Genomic DNA, 20,155 nt, shown 5'->3' with positions numbered 1-20,155 from the left:
AAAAAAAAAAAAAAAAAAAAGTCCTTATTTTAAGGGTAACATAATGAAAACTCCTTTAAGATATTTTAGAATAAAGAAAATAAAAATCATTCATCATTCCTAATCCCTAATTCTGAGAAAACCACCATACACATCGCCTTCCAAACTTTCTCTCCACGGCTGCACGCAGGACATCTATAAACACGCCTTCATAGACTGCTTTCAAAACGTGTGTATCCTGTATCCTATGTCACTTGAGTAAACACTGTACTGTGGCAACTTCTTCTATTTTATTTATTTATTTATTTAGAGACGGAGTCTCGCTCTGTCGCCCAGGCTGGAGTGCAGTGGTGCAATCTCGGCTCACTGTAACCTCCGCCTCCCGGGTTCAAGGGATTCTCCTGCCTCAGCCTCCCAAGTAGCTGGGACTACAGGTGCCTGCCACCACCCCCGGCTCATTTTTGTGTTTTTAATAGAGACGAGGTTTCACCATATTGGCAAGGCTGGTCTCGAACTCCTGACCTTGTGATCCGCAGGCCTTGGCCTCCCAAAGTGCTGGGATTGCAGGCGTGAGCCACCATGCCCTCCATCCTGTTGTATTTCCAAGTGATTCTTCAGTTTCACCTTAATCCTTGCATGGTTTTCCACCTGCTGGGGGGCCATGCTTATTTGCTCGGGTTGTGTATCTAAACGTATCTAAAACCAATACGTTTTGACTGTTTTAACTTACACTACATAAGCATTAAATTCCACCTCGCTTATTCTCATGTCCTAGGACAGCCCCCAGACGTGAGATTACCAGGTCAGAGAGCACAAATGCTTATAAGGCTCTGATCAGGAGGGTCCAACTGCCCTCCAGGAAGGCAGAAACAATCCACATTCCTGAGAATGGGACCATCACCCGAGTGCACATTAAAACTGAGAGTGCCAGAGGACACACAGCTGGCGGCCAGCATCGGCCTGGCGAGGGTGGGTCGGCCCGGTGCGGGGCGGCCTGCATACCTGAGCAGGAAGGTGGAGGTGTCCACGATGATGTTGCTGGACAGAGTGAAGGTCTCCGCAGTGATGAGGACACGCACAGGGAGGTAGAGTGGCCTGGGGGTGATACTCGGGCTGGCGACGGCTCCTTACACCTGAGAGCCCATGCCCGTCCCCAGCCCCTGGCCCTCCCAGCCCAGTACCTATAGTCCACGGCGCAGGAGAACAGGTGTGTGTGCAGGATGGTGATGACCGTCGGGGGCAGGTAGCCCAGCACGGGGTCATCCAGCACGTCTAGGAACTCCAACAGCTTCAGAGGCCAGGGCAGGAGGAGGCAGTGAGGATCAGGTGGCCTCTTCCCTCCTCTAACCCCTCCCTGCCCTGGCCCCTGCCTGGCACCTCACTTTCTGCCCACTAGCTGTCTCCCACACCCCTTGCCCAAGAGCTCCGGCCAAGGTCAGCTGTGGCCCAGTCCATGTTCCTCCCACTGGCCTCCTCCCACCTAGAGACCTGCTTGCCCAAAACAGAAGTCCAGAGTCACTGGGCCATGTGACTTCCCAGGCTACCCGTGCTCACCTGGGAATGCCAGCTCTGCTCGGGCAGGGCCATGTAGTGGCGCAGTGTGGCTTTGTGCAACCGCAGTGTCACCAGGAACTCCTGAGGGTGGAGGTGCAGTCAGGGCAGTGCGGAGGCCACCGCGCACCGGGGTCCCACCGCGCACCGGGGCTGCAGCCCAGGCTAGCAGGAGGGGTGGCTGGCAGGCAAGCCCGTACCTTCACATTCTTGTGGGGGTCCAGGTGGATGCGCACAGCAGTGGACAACATGTGGGGGCCCCGGCCCTGGCCCTTGCGGCCCGAGGCTCCCCGCTCAGTCACCCCTTCCTCCGATGGGTAGATGGTCGGGGCCAGCTGAGCCGGGGGAGCGAAACTGGGCAGGTCCAGGTGACTGGGCAGCGGGTAGTCATCCACGGCCGCTGGGGAAGGGTCTCATGAGCCCCCTGACAAGCCGACTGGCTACCCACTCCACCCAGGGCCCACCTCCATCCTGAACGCCCTCCACCCCCAGCCTGGCCCCCAGCGGTGACCTGCCCCAGCCTCACACCTCGGTGGTAGAGTGTTGCCTTTTCAGCTTCCAAGCAGAAGTAACCGAGTCCCGGCTGGCCACGGTACTGGGAGACGCTGAAGAGGGTGCCACGCTCCATGTCCAGCACCAGCTCCCCGTGCACAGCCTCCAGCCGCTTGCCACCCTCGTCCTGCAGAAGGAGCACACAGCGTGGCTTCCCCAGCTGCACTCAGCGTCCCTCAAACCCTCAGGGGGTTGGCGGCTCCTGGAGCCCTGGCCTAAAGGGGTCAGCTCCAGTTTCCACCATGGACACTGCTGGAGGCCCTGGATGGCACTTGCCTCTTCTGCCAGGAGAAAAATAATCTCTGCCGGGTCTGCCCACTCTGCCTCCTTGGAGTGGGAATGGTGGGTGCGCCATGCCCATCCCGACTCCTAGCATGGTGCTTTACATATAGCAGGGGGTCAGAAGGAGCTGATGGGCTGTGATAGGATGGGCAGGCTGGCATGGGTGGGCTGGCACTGCCCACTTAGGCCTCCTGCTGTCCACATTCCTGACCTGGAGCTGCTCGTGCTGGTCTTGCTCTGCCACCAACGGGAGCTCTGAAGTTTGGGACCCACCTGCCCGGGGTTGCACTCACCTTGGTCTCACAGAGGGCTGTGATCCGCCCCTGAAGCACTGTCACTAGTGTAGAGAAGGTGCTCTGCAAGTGAAGACTTGGGGCCTCAGGGGCAGGGGCCTGTGGGCTGCCTGATGCCCCCACTGAGAAGAAGTGGGCATCCTCATCATCCGAGTCCGAGTCTGGGGTGAGATCAAAGCAGTTGGCTGGGAAGGAGACCGGGGAGGGCTAGCCTGGCCCGTCCCAGACCTGGGGGTCCTCCCTCTAGCCCAGCACAAGCACCTCTCATACCCAACTTGAAGGCTGACTTGCACATCTTAAAGCTGTCATGCCAGAAGCTTGAGGGGCCGGGGAAGCCAGAGGGCTGGGCGGCGGGGTCGGAGGTGGGAAGCAGATCTGCGGGCTCCCACATGAGCAGGTCGTTGTTGATCCTGACATGGACGGGTGGACGGCAGGTAAGGGAGGCCAGGCCCACCCGTGTCCCGCCCTGCCCCGCTGGCCCCGCGTCTCCACCTGTTGTAGATGCTCTCATAGACCTCCTTGCTGGGCAGAAAGATGTGGACACTGGGCAGGATCACTTCCAGGCTGCAGCGAGACAGTGCCAGGGTCCGGCTCTGGAACGTCCTCATCTCCTCAGGGTCTCCAGGGATCACCATCTGGACAGGGTGAGGTGGAAAGAGCAGGAGGGCCATCTTAGAGACGCTGGCTGGGGCCTGTCTCTGGTCTCAGTCCTGCCCTCCTATTGTTCATCATTCATTCATTCATAGGAGCCCTTCTCTGCTGGGGATACATGATAGCCATACGGATACGGTGCTGATGGCACATGTGCTGTTCTAAGGGCTTCAGGTATGTTAACTCCTTTAATCCCCACAGCAAGCCTGTGACACAGGACATGGTTAGGCTGGGCGCAGTGGCTCATGCCTATAATCCTAGCACTTTGGGAGGGCTAGGTGAGTAGATCACTTGAGGTCAGGAGTTCGAGACCAGCCTGGCCAACATGGTGAAACCCTATCTCTACTAAAAATACAAAATTAGGCCGGGCGCAGTGGCTCACACCTGTAATCCCAGCACTTTGGGAGGCTGAGGCGGCTGATCATTTGAGGTCAGGAGTTCGAGGCCAGCCTGGCCAACATGATGAAACCCCGTTTCTACCAAAAATATAAAAATTAGCTGGGCGTGGCAGTGGGCGTCTGTAATCCCAGCTACTCAGGAGGCTGAGGCAGGAGAATTGCTTGAGCCTGGGAGGCGGAGGTTGCGGTGAGCTGAGATAATGCCACTGCACTCCAGCCTGGGCAACGGAGGGAAATTCTATCTCAAAAAAAAAAAGAAAAAAGAAAAAAAAGAGAGACAGGTCATGGTGCCCATTTTCCAGGGGAGGAAACTCATTTATAGGTAACTCTTCAAGGTCAGGTAACTCCCCAAGGTGACACAGCCACCAACTGGCAGAGCCTGGCCCTTAACTGCCTCTTCAAGTGGACAGTGCTGTCGACCGTTCAGGTGGGGTGGGACCTGATCTTTCCAGTGAAGGACCCATGCTCCCCGGGGCCTACCCTCACCAGTGCCCTTTCAGAAAGACTCTGATTGGCTGGAAAGAATGGAAGAGCCGAAATCCTCACTGGTGTTGGGTCAGCTCATGCCCACCCCATGGGGTCGTGCTGCCCTGGCCCGTAGCCACACAGGTGGCTCCTGTGGCAGGAACCCGGGCAGTGGGCAGGAGGGGGTCCTGGGAAGAGGTAGGGCCAAGCCTCACCTCCTCTGTCTCATACATCGTCCTCTTAGAGGAGAAGGGTGAGGGCTCAGGTTCCCGCAGCTCACATGGACTCTCCGCTGACAGCTCCAGCTCCTCTCCCTTCTCCGGGGCCACCTCCCACTGTGCGCTGCTGGACTCGGGGTTCACAGTCACCACTACCCTGCCGGGGCACAGGCCTGTCACTGGCCTACAGGGCCCCCGGCACCCGATTCCAAACTGGCCCCCTGCCACCCCCAGCAGTAGAACCCTCCTCTCCTGGGCCCCGTCCAGAGCCCCTACTTACTGGGGCAGGAAGTACTTGCGCCCAGTGCTCTTGGGGTCCAGGGCTTTGGAGACACGCAGGCAGGGGACAGGTGGCTTCTCTCCATCTTCATAGATACCTAAAGGGGGACAGGGAAGTAGGGGGGGCCGTCATCACTGCTGACTTTTCCTATTTCTTCCCCAATGCCCAGGTCGGCTCAGAGCTGTGCCCCCGACTCCACACACACTGTGGTGGGCAGAGAAAGACAGAGACAAAGGGTCTACCCTACCTGTCGGCAAGTAGGCCAGGGACCGGCAGTGCTGGGACCCCAAGAGCTAGTAAAGGCCTGGGCTAGGGGCTGCTCGGGTTGTGACTGGGCCCCTTCCACAGCCCCAAGCCCACCTCTCCTAGAAGCCAGGCCTCTCGCCCCAGGTTCTGTCACTCAGGGAGCTCTTACCATGTAGGTCGGAGCAGGTGAGTTCCAGGCGGGTGGGGACTGGGGGGCCAGGCCCACTGCTAAGCTCTGACCGGAACTGGGGCTCACTCAGCTCCAGCCGAAGTTGCTCAGCCCGCACAGACTGGCCCGCCCAGGGGTCCCGCTCAGGCCGCAGGTCAGCAATGGGGAAGCGCAGTCGCAGTGTAGCCCGAGGTGCGGAGAGCAGAAATACTGTCTGCTCCTCCATTGCCGGCAGGGGCTCTGTCTGCAGGAGGATTCGGGTTCAGAGCTGCCGTCAGAGCCCCTCCCACTGTGACCAAGAGCCGAAGAACCCAGGCCCTGTACCCGACCCCGGCCTGGCCCTGGCGGGGCCTCTCACCAGCAGGCCAGTTGGAGGCTCGGCAGTTACGGTGGCCAGGCGCAGTAGGGCAGCCAGCCGGTCCAGGGCCCCCAGTTCCACGTCTGCCTGGAAGTTGGCCAGGTCCAGGGCCAGTTCTGAGTGGCAATGGCAGGCAACTGAGCGCCGGGGCCGGCTCTGAGGGCGAGGGAGTTCAGGTCAGTGAGGGCTGAGTGGCACTCAACGTGTGGGACAGGAAGGCCCTCTCTGGTAGTGGGAGAAGAGCTGGAGCAGGGGCCAGGAGGGCACTGAGGAGGCCTGCCCCACCTTTGCCCAGTGCACACAGTGTGCTTGTTTATTTATAAAAGCCGCCCGAGATGCGCCTCTCTTAGCCACAGAGGCCGAGCAGGGATTGCCATGTTGAGACAGGGCAAGGTCATGACCAGGCTAAGAGACTGGCATGGGAAGGGCCAGGCAGGTATTTGAGGGCCCCGGCATGGTGAGGTGTGGCGCACAGGGGAAAAGACAGGGCTGGGCAGCAGAGGAGGCCATGGTAGAGGCCAGGGTGGGGTCAACACGCCATGGGGAGCAGTCGACAGCCTGGTGACCTGGAGCGGGTGGGTTACCTTAGGCACACGGCGCAGGGTCTGTGTGTGGCGCAGATGGGCGCAGGGCTGAGCTGAGGCCTGGGAGTCCAGGGTACCAGGAAAGGTCAGGATCTGCGGTGGGAGCCGGGAGGCACACAGGGTCAGGCCTGGCCCCAGAGCCACCCAAACCTCCAGACCCCGCCTCACACACATTCTGCCTCTGCCCTCACCTCTGTGTACTCAGGCTCAGAGGCGCCCCGGGGCCATAGACACTCCAGCACCTCGAGCTGCCCAAAACGCATTTCCATGCTGGTTGTCCGCCGACCCCGACTGCCTGTCCGTAGCTCCCAGGACAGCTGCACGGCTGTGCCCGTTAGCCTGCGGGAAAGAGGACAGGCATCAGAAGGTGCACTTAGGGGACTCCCATGGTCTCTCCTCAGGCCCTGGCCTCGGGCTTATACCGAACATGGCTACAGGGACAGGCCCTCTGGAAGCGTGGTCGAAGGTGGTGGAAGTCTCGGGAACCGAAGGGCCCATCCTTGGTGGCATCAAACTCGGTGAAAAAGTGCGTGGCGAGGTCAGGTGGTCCGGAAGATGGGGCAGACGTCTGAAGCAAGGTCAGGGTCACACCCCCCAAGGTCATCTTCAGCAGCGAGTCAGGGCGCATGGTGTCCAGGAGGGGACTGGGGGCCATCTTGCCTGAGAGGACAGAGGCTTCACCAGGGGCTCCCAAGAGATTCTGGGTACCCCAGGTGGAGCAATGGCTGCTGGGGGTTGGGAGGCCAAGTCTGCCACACCATGTGGCTCTGGCAGAAGGCTTGGTCAGGCAGGGGTGACACCGGTGCCTCCAGTAGGCCAGGCCCTCTGCCCAGGCTCAACTGAACCCTCCACAGGGTGCTGGAAGGATAGGATGTGATGAAGCACCCAGCCTAGCACCCACCCACAATAAGCTCTCAATAAACCTGAACCCAAATATACAGCCTGGCAAAGGCCCATCTCACCATTCTCCTCCTATGGAAGAGGGAGCTGAGTCTCAGAGAGTTTAAGTGCTTGACTAAGATCAGTGACTGAAAAACCTGGGCTCTGTCCACTATATCACCAGCTCCCACCTCGTTTGGTCCCCAGGGAACCAAGTCACAGATGGAAGATATCCAGGCATCGCTGGGGTTTCCTGACATCCCACAGCACTAAGGCCTCTTCCAGTCCTTCCTGTCCCTGGAGTACCTCCAGGGTGCTCCAACTCACCAGCTGGGTGGGCCTGGGCAGAGAGCCGGCGGGAGGCCATGTCACTGTGCACAGAGGAGGCCAGGTCTACATCAGAGAGGGAGAGCTCAGAGAGGGCTGAGGCCACACTGCTTGTGAGGCCCGCCATGGAGAAGAAGAGGTCTGTGGGTGAAGTGAGGAGTGTCAGGGACAGCCGGCCCCAGCCCCTAGGCTCCTGCACCCACACTAGCTGCCCCTCCAACCATGTCCGACTCCACACCCACCAGTGCTATCCAGGTTGAGAAGGGGGTTGGTAAGGGGGTCTGGGCTGAGGGGCTCAGCCACCACCCCGGCCTGCAGCTGCTGGTTCAGGTCCTGCTCAATCAGCCACAGGTCTTCGGCACCTAGCGGGCGGCTCTTGTTCAGCTTGTCAGCCAGGCCCTCGTGGTCTGCAGGGGAGGAGACTTCAGTCTGGGCTGGCTGGCCCTCCCAGCCACCCCAGCCCCATGCCACCCAGAGGCCTCACCTGTAAGGCTCACGGCACTGAGCAGTTCCTGAAGGTGCTGGAGTTGCCTCGGGGTCAGAAGCAGGTGCAGGGAGCCCAGCTGTCCCACTACCTCCAACTGGGGGCCAAGGGGGCAGCCATGGAGCCTAGGCCCACCACCCAGCTCCTCTAAGAGCTACCACCCGCCTGCCCTTGCCCTGGGAAAGCAGGATGCTGGCTGCCAAACTAAACTCTGTTACCAGCTAGCTGTATGAACCGGGCCACAACTTGACCTCTCTGCCTCAGTTTCTTTTCTTTTTCTTTTTTATGAGATGGAGTTTCGCTCTTGTTGCCCAGGCTGTAGTGCAATGGCACAATCTTGGCTCACTGCAACCTCTGCCTCCCGGGTTCACGCAATACGCCTGCCTCAGCCTTCTGAGTAGCTGGGATTACAGGCATGCGCCACCACGCCTGGCTAATTTTGTATTTTTCATAGAGACGGGGTTTCACCGTGTTGGCCAGGCTGGTCTTGAACTCATGACCTCAGATGATCCACCCACCTCGGCCTCCCAAAGTGCTGGGATTACAAGCGTGAACCCTGCGCCTGGCCTACAGCCTCAGTTTCTTTAGCTGCCAAGAAGGAAGCAAATCTCCCACTTGATATCCCTACTCTGGTCTGTGGATAATCAGCCTTGCCGAGGAGGAGGAATCTTGAGATGGGGTACTTATCCTCCTCCCCAGGAGCCTAGGGACCCACCTTGGGGCCAGGGAAGGCCTCATTTTGCTTCAACTTCACCATCAGCTCCATGTACCCTGAGCAGCTGCCAATCTGCAAGGGGGGCTCTGCAGGCTCTTCCTGGGAGGTGGGAGGATACAAGAGGGGAAGGTTGAGAAAATGGAGTCAGAGATGGTCAGGAAGGATGGGAGGGGGGTCAGAGGGCTCAAGGGAAAGACAAGGACTGTGGGAATCAGAGCCCACTCACCTGTGCGGGGAGCTCCTCGTAGTGCAGGCGGACCCCTGCCAGCTGCAGCAGCTTGTGCAGGAAGGCAGGCGGCTGATGCACGTCCACCGGCGGCGCCTGGCTCGGATCCCGCACTGCCTCGTCACAGTACTCCAGTCTGGAGAGTGTAGGGTCAGCCCGTGCCCTGGCCACCCCAGGCCTGAAGCCCCTCTCTCCACACAGTGCTCTGTTCTAGCGGCACGGGGTCAGGGAGGCTGGCCTGCACAACTGCCCCATCTTACCAAGGCCGTCCTGAACCGCCATGTCCAGCTCGGAGGCTCAGGACAGCCCTTGCTCCTCAGACCCTCAGCATCTAACTCGGTTCTTGGGGCCTCGGCCACTCTGGGCCTGTATCACCCGGCCTCTGGACACCAGTCCGGGCTGACGATGCAGCCCACCTCCCCAGCCCTACCACCACCGAGGCCCACCCAGACCCACCCTGCCTATTCCCAGGAACCTAGGCTGTGGGTGGGGACCATTCAGCAGCTCCCACTCCCCCTCTTCACACCAGTCCACCCCAGATCACCCTGCCCTTACCTCTGCACACGGACCTCCACAGCCACACCACGTTCCCCATCACCCGGAGAGTGCTCCACCCTCACGACAGTGTCCAAGAAGGTCACTTTGATCCTCCGAAGCACTGAGGAGTCGGGGAGGGGTCTCAGGTCAAGTGGAGCAGCAAAAGGGAGGCGGAATTTCCCATCTGGGCACCAGGTGGCCATGCCGCTGTCTGGAGCCCTTGTCCTGTGTGCCATGGAGGGGCAGGGGACAGGGTGGCCAGGAGGGGCCTGCTCACCAGTCTCAATGGTCTGGGCAAACATCTCCAGCCCCTCCAGGGGCTGTGGTGGCTCAGAGGGCTCTGGTAGCCCGTCCCGCAGACACTCCTGGGCCAGCTGCAGGCTTGTGGTCATGCATGAGGCCCAGCTCTGTGAGTCGGCAGCCCCTGGCACTGTAGGGAGAAACAGGGTCTCAAGGCAGGCTGGCTCAGTCAGGTCCTGGACACCCTGGCCCTCCCCACTTGCCTGCCCCACGCCTGCCCTGCCCTCACCTGGACCCCGGCGGGGCTGCAAGGTGAGCTGGAGGCCAGACACGCGCACTGTGCAGTGGTCGGTGAGCAGAGCAGCCCAGGGCACGGCCACCTCGATGGAGCCCACGAAGCCTTCCACCAGCTCCAGCGGTGACTCCATCGACTCCAGCACCTCGTTCACAGACTGGGAGCAAGCAAGGGACAAAACCAGCTCAGGGAAACCCCAAATCCCACAGGCTGGCACAGGCTTACCTGGCCATGGTGCCTTGGAGAGCACCCTTGGCTTGCCCCGTCCCTCCACGTGTTATCTACAAGGTCCTACCTATGCTCATGCTGTCCCCTGCTACAGGCCAGTCCCCCCCCTACCCCATCACCCAAAGATGCCTAATCTTTCAAGCCAGAGCAAATGTTTCCCTCACCACTTAATTCAAGATAATATTTACTGAGTACTTTCTACATGCTGACATTGAGACTAGATGGGTAAATAAAATGTCTTCATTCCCCAGCCAAGCTAGGCTCCAGCCAGGGACTCAGGGCAACTAGGATGAAACTGAGAGGTGAGCAGGTGCTGGGGGTTGGCGAGGGGGCCATGGGGAAGACGCGTAACCCAGCCTGGTCTGTCAGAGGAGGGGCAAGCTGAAGAATAAAGGGAGGGGGGCTAGGCGCTGGTAGAAGGCGGTGTGTTGCAGGCACAGGACAACATGGGTACGTGTCTGGCAGAGTCTGGAATACCCATGTTCACCCTGGGTGAGGAGAGTTCAAAGGGACAGTGTCCAGGAGAGAGGGGTTGACCTGATGCCAGATGAGACCCCCCCTCAACCCCAAACACCTAGTGTAGCTGTACCTCTCTGTGAGGCACAAGGCTGAGCCCCTGGCTAAAATGTCCATGCCGGAGTTGTACCCCTGCCAACCTGGAAGCTCCTTGAGGGCTGTACCCCATCTGCTTCCCCCATGACCCCAGATGCCACCCAGAAAGGGCCTCAGTAAACTGGTTGGATCCAAGAATAAAAAAGCACATGGCAGAGCAGATGGAGTCCAAATTCCTCACCCAGAGACCCACAGCTCGGGAAACTGAGGCCTAGAGACAGAACTAATCTAGTCACCCAGCATACAACAGGGACTGAGACTGCGATCCGGGCCTCTCTCTCTTCAGGCCACTTCAGAGGCCCTAGGCACTCAGCTTCTTTGGGGGCCTTCAAGGTGGGGTCTGCAGGCTGAGCTGGGAGGAGAGGCTGCTTATCAAGAAAGCACCTGCATTCCACCAGGGCCCTAGAGAAGCCAATTCAATCCCCAACAAGAGGGCAGGGAACACGAGTAGGTGCATTTTCTGGAGCTGAAAGTAAAAAAGGGAAGCCTAGGGCTGGGTATGGTGGTTCACGCCTGTAATCTCAGCACTTTGGGAGGCTGAGGTGGGAGGATCGCTTCAGGAGCTCAAGACTAGCCTGGGCAACACAGCGAAATCCTGTCTCTATAAAAATAAAATAAAAGGGCCGGGCGCGGTGGCTCAAGCCTGTAATCCCAGCACTTTGGGAGGCCGAGACGGGCGGATCATGAGGTCAGGAGATCGAGACACCCGTCTCTACTAAAAAATACAAAAAACTAGCCGGGCGAGGTGGCGGGCGCCTGTAGTCCCAGCTACTCGGGAGGCTGAGGCAGGAGAATGGCATAAACCCGGGAGGCGGAGCTTGCAGTGAGCTGAGATCCGGCCACTGCACTCCAGCCCGGGCGACAGAGCAAGACTCTGTCTCAAAAAAAAAATAAATAAATAAAAAATAAAAATAAAAATAAAATAAAATAAAAAAGGGGCAGCCTAGAAGTCTGGGCCGTCTTTCAGGCCAGCCTTAGCAGCTAAGGTTAGAGGTCAGAGAGGGCTTCCTACACCATAATTCACAGACAGCAGGCCACTGGGAGGTGCCCCCAATATCCTACCCCGCATTTGCTCACCAGGGCCTGGCCTACCCCAAAGCCTAGCTCTTCCATCCAGATTAGCAGACCCCTGCGTCCAGCCACAAAACTGAGAAGTCCCTCCCTCCATGCCCACCCCTGCTGCTCTGGACCTGGTGGATTGACCAGGACGCGCCTCTAATTGGTGGCTCCTTCAAAGCTCCCCAGGTCAGCTGAGCTGTGAGTCAGGGCTCCTCACCATTCCCAGCCTCAAGTCTCTGACCCCGACCTCACACCTCTTGGCCTCCCTGGCATCTCCCTTGGCCTCCTCCAGGCTTGAAGCCAGATCTCCCGACCTTTCCTCGAGGGTCCCCCTCCAGGCAGGGACATTGACCCCGGCGGGTGGGTGGGAGATGCGGGTGGGGGCCATCCAGTCCCTCCCTAGACACCCACTTAGCCCATCCCACTCTCCCAAAAGCAGGAAGTAGGCAGTGACCCAGGCACACGAGGTGTTGATCAACACTGGTGCTGACGCGGTTGTTGACATGCACATCCGGTGGTTTGTTGATCCCACCTAGGGGCCCAGGACCATGGGGTCAAGAGGTCAAGGCACATGATCCACAGGTGTCCTCGCCAGGGCTCCGGACCCCTACCAGCTTCCCCGACCAGCTGCACAGGCCCAAGTCTGTCACTGCCCTGGCCCAACTCGGTTCCTACGCTCCCTCCCCAGCCCCTCCTTGGCCACCCTCCTTAACTCAGCCCCCAAACTCGACGAGTTTGTCTTGCATTCTCCAGACAGGTGATCTTGCCCTCTCCAGCCTCAGTTTCTCCTCCCGTGGAGATGGAAACCCCTTCCCGCTCAGTTTCTGGCTCTGGTAAGGAACTGAAGCGGCCAGCCGGGGTGCCTCTGACGCCTGGAGAGAGCAAGATTCCCCTGGCCTCTCTACGCCCGGTGCCTGATACCCCGGCCCGATCTTTCCGCAGGGAGCCTCAGGTCGCTGCGCTCCCGCCCTCCGCACCTTCCTGGCCTCGGGCCTGGCTTCTCACCCAGATTTCCAGGTGGATGTCTCGCAGGGCAACGCTGCCCTTGTACAGATCGAGGCTGAGCTGGTCCAGGCTGAGGTGCTCTTGGAAGAAGTGACCTAAGTAGTGGTGCAGCAAGTAGCGGCAGACCCGCTCTTTCACACAGTTTGACCATGGCCACAGCCATCGTGACATCTCGGAGACCGCCGGGGCCGGGCCGCCTCCGCTTGCCGCCCGCCGGCGATCCCCGTCCGGCTCCGCTGTTCACTAGAGCCCCCGGCTCGCCCCGCCGCTTCTCTAGGCGCCAGGCCGCGCCCCCGGACGCCCAGCCACGCCCCCTACGCTCACTGTCATTGGCTATTACAAAGGGTGAGGCCTACTGATTGGCTGTGCGGGGCGGAGCCTTCGGGCGCGAAAAAGGGACTGGGCTCTCTGCATGATATAGTGCCCTCAATCATGATTTACGCTTGCGTAAAGTACTGTGTGGGCGGACCTTTAACCTTCCTTCTACAGGCTCTGGGAAGGCTGTTGCTCCAGGTGCCGGCCCCGCAAAGGAATGCGCATGTGCTGATTCGTCCAACCACTTAAAGTGGTTGGGGAGGATTTAAAGGGACAGTGTCCCATCAAACTTCGTAGACGCCTTCCCCAGAGGAATAAACTCAGTGCGCGATCTTAAGCGCGCATCTGTGGAAACAATTAAGTGAGTAAACATTTGCATTCTGCAAAATCCTTTACCACCCTTTATCTCATTGAGCCCTCTTAACAATCGTTCAAGGTAGGGATTATTGCCACCGCTTTACAGGTAAGAAAAGAGATTTAGACACAAGAGAGACCCTGCCTCAAAAACAAACAAAAATAAAGGTTCTAAGTCCGTCACCAAGGAAGGTCTTTTTTTCCCTCCTCACCCCCCCGGGATGCTTAGCGGGAGATTAACTGACCCTCCCTTCTCTCTGCCGTGGATCAGGCCTTAGGCACCTCTCTGGAATAATAATAGCTTTTCATATCTCTAGTCCTAAAATCAAAGAATGGATTCTGCCTCCTTTAAGCAGGGGGGCATTGTTTTTGAGCTAAGTATGGTTTTTATGTTTTTTAAATGGTTAGGGAAAAAATCAAAAGAAGAATGAACATTTCATGGCATATGAAAATCATATGGAATTCACATTCCAGTGTTTATAAATAATGTTTTGGTGTCACACAGCCATGCTCATTTGCTTAAGTTCTGTCCAGGGCTGCTTTCTTGCTACAAGAGCAGAATTCAGTACTTGAGACAGAGGCCTGCAAAGCCTAAAATATTTGTTTTCTGGCCCTTCACAGAAAAAGTTTGCCAACCATTGCTCTGTAGGGGGCGGCCACACAAAACCTCTTACATCATGGGCAACTTCAGGAACAGCCATAGATAATTATGTTTCTTTTCTTTTCTTTTTGAGAGGGAGTCTTGCTCTGTCACCCAGGCTGGAGTGCAGTGGCACAATCTTGGCTCACTGCAACCTCTGCCTCCTGGGTTCAAATGATTCTCCTGCCTGGGCTTCCCGGAGTAGCTAGGATTACAGGTGTGAGCCACCACACCGGCTAATTACTGTGTTGGTCAGGCTGGTCTCGAACTCCTGACCTTAGGTGATCAGCCCGCCTTGGCCTCCCAAAGTGTTGGGATTACAGGCATGAGCCACCGCGCCCAGCCTATGTTCCTATTTTATTTTTATTTATTTATGTATTTATTTTGAGATGGAGTCTCACTCTGTTGCCCAGGCTGGAGTGCAGTGGTACAGTCTCGGCTCACACAACCTCCGCCTCCTGGGTTCAAAGGATTCCTGAGTAGCTGGGATTACGGGTGTGAGCTACCCCGCCTAGCCTGTGTTTCCATTTTAATCTTACTTGGGAGCTGGACTCTTAAATTCTAATGCCAAAACTCAGCCCGAAGCAAGGGCAACCACCCTGGCCCACAGGGCAGGGACCTGTGTTCCAGTCCCACCCATGGGTGGTTTCTTCTCCTCTTGTGACCCTCAGTTTTATCCTCTGTAACTGGGCTTGAGTTAGTAGGTGGAGACAGTTCATTACCAGGAAGGAACAGGCTCCATTCAGGGAGGCAGGCTGAGAGGACAGCCATTCAGAAAGTGCTTATGGGCCGGGCGTGGTGGCTCACGCCTGTAATCCCAGCACTTTGGGAGGCCGAGGCGGGCGGATCAGGAGGTCAGGAAATCGAGACCATCCTGGCTAACACGGTGACACCCCGTCTCCACTAAAAAATACAAAAAAAAATTAGCCGAGCGTGATGGCGGGCGCCTGCAGTCCCAGCTACCCGAGAGGCTAAGGCAGGAGAATGGTGTGAACCTGGGAGGTGGAGCTTGCAGTGAGCCTAGAGTTTGTACCACTGCACTCTCCGTCTCAAAAAAAAACAGAAAGTGCTTGTGGAAGGAATCGAGAGCTCTGCCTTCTTCCATGGCAGGCCTCACCAACTGATTATTGTACTCACCAACTGATTATTGTATTAATAATAATAGACCAGGTTGGGTTGCTCACTCCTGTAATCTTAGCACTTTGGGAGGCTGAGGCAGGATTGCTTGAGCTCAGGAGTTTGAGACCAGCCTGAACAACATAGCTGAATCCCTGTGTCTACAAAAAAAAAAAAAAGTTTCAAAAGATAAGCCAGGCGTGGTGATGCGTACATGTGGTCATTTGAGCCCAGGAGTTTGAAATTGCAGTGAAGTCATGAATGCACTGTGGCACTCCAGCCTGGGTGACAGACGGAGATCTTGTCTAAAAAAAAAAATTAATAGTAAATATAATTTCCACCATGAATTAAGCCTGTGTGATGTCCTAGGCCCTGGGCTTGTTACTTTACGTGCACGATCTCATCTGCTCTGCTGTTCACCATATGCTCATGAGGGAGGTTCTATTAATATCCCCATTCTTAAGGGAGAGGAGACCAAGGCTAGGTGCCTAAGTGCTGTGGAGCGAATGAATGAAAAAGCATTAAGATTCAGAAATCATAAAAAGAAAAAAGAGGCTAGGAACGGTGGCTTACTCGTGTAATCCCAGCAGTTTTGGAAGGCTGAGGTGGCCAGAGTCACTTGATCCCAGGAGGCAGAGGTTGCTGTGAGCCGAGATTGCACCACTGCACTCCAGCCTGGGCGACAGAGCAAGACTCCATCTCAAAAACAAAAAAAGGAAAGAAAAAAGAAAAAACACCACTTCTCCCTGCCAAAGGCGGTGGGGATAGAAGGGGATATTCTCTTGGTCCAAGAAAAGTTGTCCTTTCTAGGCCCCTGGAGCCACTCTGGGAGTTTGCTCTCCTCCAGTGAGGGAAGAGAGCAAACACATCTGCCTCACATCTCTCTCTTGTAACTTAACTGGTGGGCACGTCCATCTCTTAGGAGTTGGTGCCTGCAGGACCATTCCTGAGCTCCAATTCCCAGTGCCGTGAGTGTGCCGCAGCAGAAGATCAGATAGGACTGAGAGGATGCAAAGATACTTCCCCAGACAAGCTCCGTAGAAAACCAACTCCAGAGACAGTCATTCCCCAACCTAGCCTCGGAGGAGGAGCTAAAGGAGTAAGCAAAAAATCCTGGCACAGTAAAGGGGATGATATTCTCTTGGGAGGAAAGGTGGTGTTGGGAACCCCATGGGGCATTCTGCAGCGAAGTCCCAAGCCCCACTTTAGGTCCAGCAGTTTTTTGTTTTTTGTTTTTTTCTCGCTCTGTCTCCCAGCCTGGAGTGCAATAGTGTGATCTCAGCTCACTGCAACTTCCACCTCCTGGGTTCAAGTGATTCTCCTGCCTCAGCTTCCTGAGTAGCTGGAATTACAGGTGCACACCACCACGCCTGGCTAATTTTTGTATTTTTAGTAGAGACGGGGTTTCACCATGTTGGCTAGATTGGTCTCGAACTTTTGACCTCATGATCTGCCCGCCTCAGCCTCCCAAAGTGCTAGGATTACAGGTGTGAGCCACCACGCCCAGCCTTAGGTCCAGCAGTTCTATATGTAATTTTTTTTTTTTTTTTTGAGACAGTACCTCACTCTTGCTCAGGCTGGAGTGCAAGGGCATGATCACAGTTCACTGCAACCTCTGCCTCCCGGGCTCAAGCAATCCTCCCACCTCAGCCTCCCCAAGTAGCTGGGACTATAGGCTCATGCCACCATGCCCAGCTAATTTTTCTATTTTTTGTAGAGATGGAGTTTCACCATGTGGCCCAGGCTGGTCTTGAACTCTTGGGCTCAAGCAGTCTGCCTGCCTCTGCCTCCCAAGGTGCTGGGATTACAGGCGTGAGCCCCTGCACCTGGCCTAGGTCCAGCAGTTCTAACAAATACACTGGCCCTGGCCACTGCATTTAGGGACTTCTTCTACTGGACAACTGGATTCCAGTCAACTCAAGAGGTCTGGGGAAGTTTGGGGCCAGGATTCCTCCCCATAGAGAGAAAACGGGGAGGGCCAGGCTTTGCCCAGGGGTGAGCTCCTGGGTGCATCCTTCCCACCTTAGATTAGGCGAAAACTCATCAGGGAAACTGTGTGCTTTAGGCCTCAGGGGCCTTGAAGGAGTCTCTCCCTTCCCCCATGGATGGCCCATCCTCTCTGTGAGAAACGGATCACGGAGGTGGCCTGGGGACTGTGGCTTTTGACTCTGTCCTGGGTGGAGAGCTTGGATTTCATCAGAGGGAAGGGCTTTCATGGAGGAAGATCAGAGGGAAGGGCTTTCATGGAGGAAGAGCGGCCATCCCTCAAGGCTGGGTGGAGCTGGAGGAAGGAGATCCCAGGCAGATGGCAGGGAACTGGGTGTCCAGGCCAGAGAAGCTCCTTTAGGTAGCTCAGGGGCAGCCAGGAGAACAGGGGGATCTGGACACACCTCAAAAAACAAACTTCATCTATAAATACATGGAACTTCATCTATACATTGTACAACTAAAATGGGTGACTTTTTTTTTTTGTTTTGAACATATATCTGTTGTTGCATATAACACAATGTAATGCATTTCGTTTAAACTGTGGTAAAAGCCACACATGGTGGCTCATACCTGTAGTCCCAGCACTTTGGGAGGCCAAGGTGGGAGGATCACTTGAGCCCAGGAGTTAGAGACCAGTCTGGGCAACATGACAAAACCCTATCTCTACAAAAAATACAAAAAATTAGCCAGGAGTGGTGGTATGCACCTGTGGTCCCAGTTACTTGGGACTGAGGCTGAGGTGGGAGGATTGCTTGAATCCGGGAGGCAGAGGTTGCAGCGAGCCAGGATCACGCCACTGCAAAAAAAAAAAAAAAGCCTGGTGCAGTGGCTCACACCTGTAATCCCAGCATTTAGGAGGCTGAGGCAAATGGATCACTTGAGCTCAGGAGTTTGAGACCAGCCTGGGCAACATGTTGAAACCCTGTCTCTACCAAAAAAACAAAAATTAGCCCGGCATGATGTTGCACGTCTGTGTTTCCAGCTACTTGGGAGGCTGAGGCAGGAGGACTGCTTGGGCCCGGGAGGCAGAGGTTGCAGCAGTGAGCCGAGATGGTGCCACTGCACTCAAGCCTGAGTGACAGAGTGAGACTCTATCACAAAAACAAAAAAAAGAATGTTCAACCTTGCACACCCCTAAGTGACACTGTGCCTATTTCGAGACCCAGTTCAAATGCCACCACTTCAGAAGTCTTTTTTTTCAGCCAGGCACGGTGGCTCATGCCTGTAATCCCAGCACTTTGGGAGGCCGAGGTGGGCGGATCACGAGGTCAGGAGATCAAGACCATCCTGGCTAACACCGTGAAACCCCATCTCTACTAAAAATACAACAAAATTAGCTGGACTTTGTGGCAGTTACCTGAAGTTCCAGCTATTCGGGGGGCTGAGGCAGGAGAATGGTGTGTAAACCTGGGAGGCGGAGCTTGCAGTGAGCGGAGATCGTGCCACTGCACTCCAGCCCAGGCCACAGAGCAAGACTCCATCTCAAAAAAAAAAAGTATTTTTTTTCTTCCAAAGTCTTATGCCTCTCCCCTCCTCTTCAGTGCCCCAGCTCTCAAATGGAGCACTTTTGTTTTTTGTTTTATTTTTGAGACATGGTCTCTGTCACCCAGGCTGGAGTGCGACAGCACAATCACAGCTTACTGCAGCCTCTAACTCCTGGGCTCATGTGATCTTCCCACCTCAGCCTCCCAAAGTATCAAGATTACAAGTGTGAGTTATCACACCTGGCCTTAGCACTTCCTTTATATAAAACACCAGTCCTGTGTGGTCAGTCTAGCCTTGAGACCAGGGAACTGGTACCAGGGGGCTTGTGGAGGTGGGCTGTAGCCATCTGGGAGGTGGAGGCCTGCCCTCTGGCCCCAACTTTTGATGACACGCTGTGTGACTCTGGGCAAGGCGCTTCTCCTCTCAGAGCACTTGCTGGGTCTCCAGTGCTGGAGTCCTGGACCCCAGCCTGGTGAACTGCGGCCCTCAGTGCAGGCCTCTGTCTTCTGTTGCTTTGGTAGGTGGGCACCTCTTGCACACCCAGGCTTCCTCTGCAAGCCATTCCGGGAGGATGGCTGGGCGGTTCCAGTGGATCACTGAGTGGTCACCAAGACCCAAAGCAGGATGGGGCAGACTCTGAAAAGGCCCCTAGCCTCTTCCCCAACCTCATTAGCTGGTCTCATCACACTTTCCTGCTGCTCACCATGGATCAGCTGCTTATCCAGGCAACATTTCAGAGTGGAGATTTCATAGCAGTGTAGCGGGATGGAGTTCAGAGCTATAAAGAGTGTTGGGGTCCAGGATCCTAGGAGGGGGCCCAGGACTGCAGACTGGGAACTTTTGGTCAGCATGCCGAACTCCTGGACTCCCACCCCTGCCTGGCACACCAGCAGTGGGATTTTGAGCAAGAGACACTGTCCCACTCAGCACATCTTAGGGCTCAGCAGGGCTGAAAGGTCCATCAGGGAAGGCCAGGCTGCCTGGGATGAGGTGGCAGCTCCAGGAGAAAACCTCCTCTCGGGCTTTGCCACTCCAGGACTGGCCCTTTAAACCGGAGACCATGATGTCACCATAGACAGCAAGGGAGGGGAGGGGGACTGCAGGCCTGAGGATGGACTGCATTTCCCAGCAGCCTTGGGTGCACCACACCCCTCCCAGCAAGCACTGACTCCTCGCAGACATTTAACTAGTCCAGTGCTGGTTTCCAAGGGGTTTCTGAAGTGTCTCTTGGTTCTGGGGTGAGGGTGAGGTTCCTAGGGGGATGGCCTAGGGCATAGAAGGCCCAGGCCAAATCTGTGGGCCTGGCATAGCTCGCTGCCACTCCTTCCTGTCATTGTCCTGCCATCACCCCACTTTTCTGGTGCAAACTCCTAAGCCCTCCTCTTTCCCTATTCTGCCTCGCTTCCAGAATCCACGCTTCCCGCCCCCAGCTAGAGCCCATCCCACTCTGCTCTCTGGCTTCAAAAGCTTCGGCCTTCACCCCAGAGTCTGCCCTCAAGGGTGTCCCCTTTGGTCTGGCAGCTCACTTTAAACGGCACGGGGACTACATCTCCCAGCGGCCCCGGGCCTTCCTGACGCAGCCCCCACTTTCAGCCCTCGGGGAGGTGCGGGCCGGGCGGGGGG

At 56.5% G+C, this 20,155-nt stretch overlaps 1 protein-coding gene across 1 annotated transcript in view; it reads right to left on the bottom strand.

The window, feature by feature from the left end:
- ATG2A (autophagy related 2A) overlaps positions 1 to 12,919 on the bottom strand; it is a 23,018-nt gene extending 10,099 nt beyond the window's left edge. The window contains exons 1-24 of the mRNA XM_011942554.1: positions 12,634 to 12,919; positions 9,724 to 9,886; positions 9,472 to 9,624; positions 9,213 to 9,315; positions 8,658 to 8,793; positions 8,432 to 8,530; positions 7,717 to 7,813; positions 7,475 to 7,639; positions 7,233 to 7,373; positions 6,449 to 6,686; positions 6,218 to 6,365; positions 6,027 to 6,119; positions 5,443 to 5,598; positions 5,085 to 5,328; positions 4,670 to 4,766; positions 4,387 to 4,546; positions 3,150 to 3,292; positions 2,928 to 3,067; positions 2,658 to 2,842; positions 2,059 to 2,209; positions 1,731 to 1,930; positions 1,534 to 1,614; positions 1,161 to 1,267; positions 982 to 1,074 (exon numbers count right to left, since the gene is read on the bottom strand). Coding sequence (XP_011797944.1) covers positions 982 to 1,074; positions 1,161 to 1,267; positions 1,534 to 1,614; positions 1,731 to 1,930; positions 2,059 to 2,209; positions 2,658 to 2,842; positions 2,928 to 3,067; positions 3,150 to 3,292; positions 4,387 to 4,546; positions 4,670 to 4,766; positions 5,085 to 5,328; positions 5,443 to 5,598; positions 6,027 to 6,119; positions 6,218 to 6,365; positions 6,449 to 6,686; positions 7,233 to 7,373; positions 7,475 to 7,639; positions 7,717 to 7,813; positions 8,432 to 8,530; positions 8,658 to 8,793; positions 9,213 to 9,315; positions 9,472 to 9,624; positions 9,724 to 9,886; positions 12,634 to 12,804 — 3,464 coding nt within the window. The 5' untranslated portion in view covers positions 12,805 to 12,919. The remainder of the gene's footprint in view (positions 1 to 981; positions 1,075 to 1,160; positions 1,268 to 1,533; positions 1,615 to 1,730; positions 1,931 to 2,058; positions 2,210 to 2,657; positions 2,843 to 2,927; positions 3,068 to 3,149; positions 3,293 to 4,386; positions 4,547 to 4,669; positions 4,767 to 5,084; positions 5,329 to 5,442; positions 5,599 to 6,026; positions 6,120 to 6,217; positions 6,366 to 6,448; positions 6,687 to 7,232; positions 7,374 to 7,474; positions 7,640 to 7,716; positions 7,814 to 8,431; positions 8,531 to 8,657; positions 8,794 to 9,212; positions 9,316 to 9,471; positions 9,625 to 9,723; positions 9,887 to 12,633) is intronic.
- Between the last annotated feature and the right edge of the window lie 7,236 nt (positions 12,920 to 20,155).

The sequence above is a fragment of the Colobus angolensis genome, unplaced genomic scaffold, assembly GCF_000951035.1.
Source record: "Colobus angolensis palliatus isolate OR3802 unplaced genomic scaffold, Cang.pa_1.0 Scaffold21, whole genome shotgun sequence".
In the NCBI taxonomy this organism is placed as follows: Eukaryota; Metazoa; Chordata; class Mammalia; order Primates; family Cercopithecidae; genus Colobus; species Colobus angolensis.
Note: the sequence above shows the minus strand (reverse complement) of the source record. Positions and strands in the feature narration are given on the sequence as shown.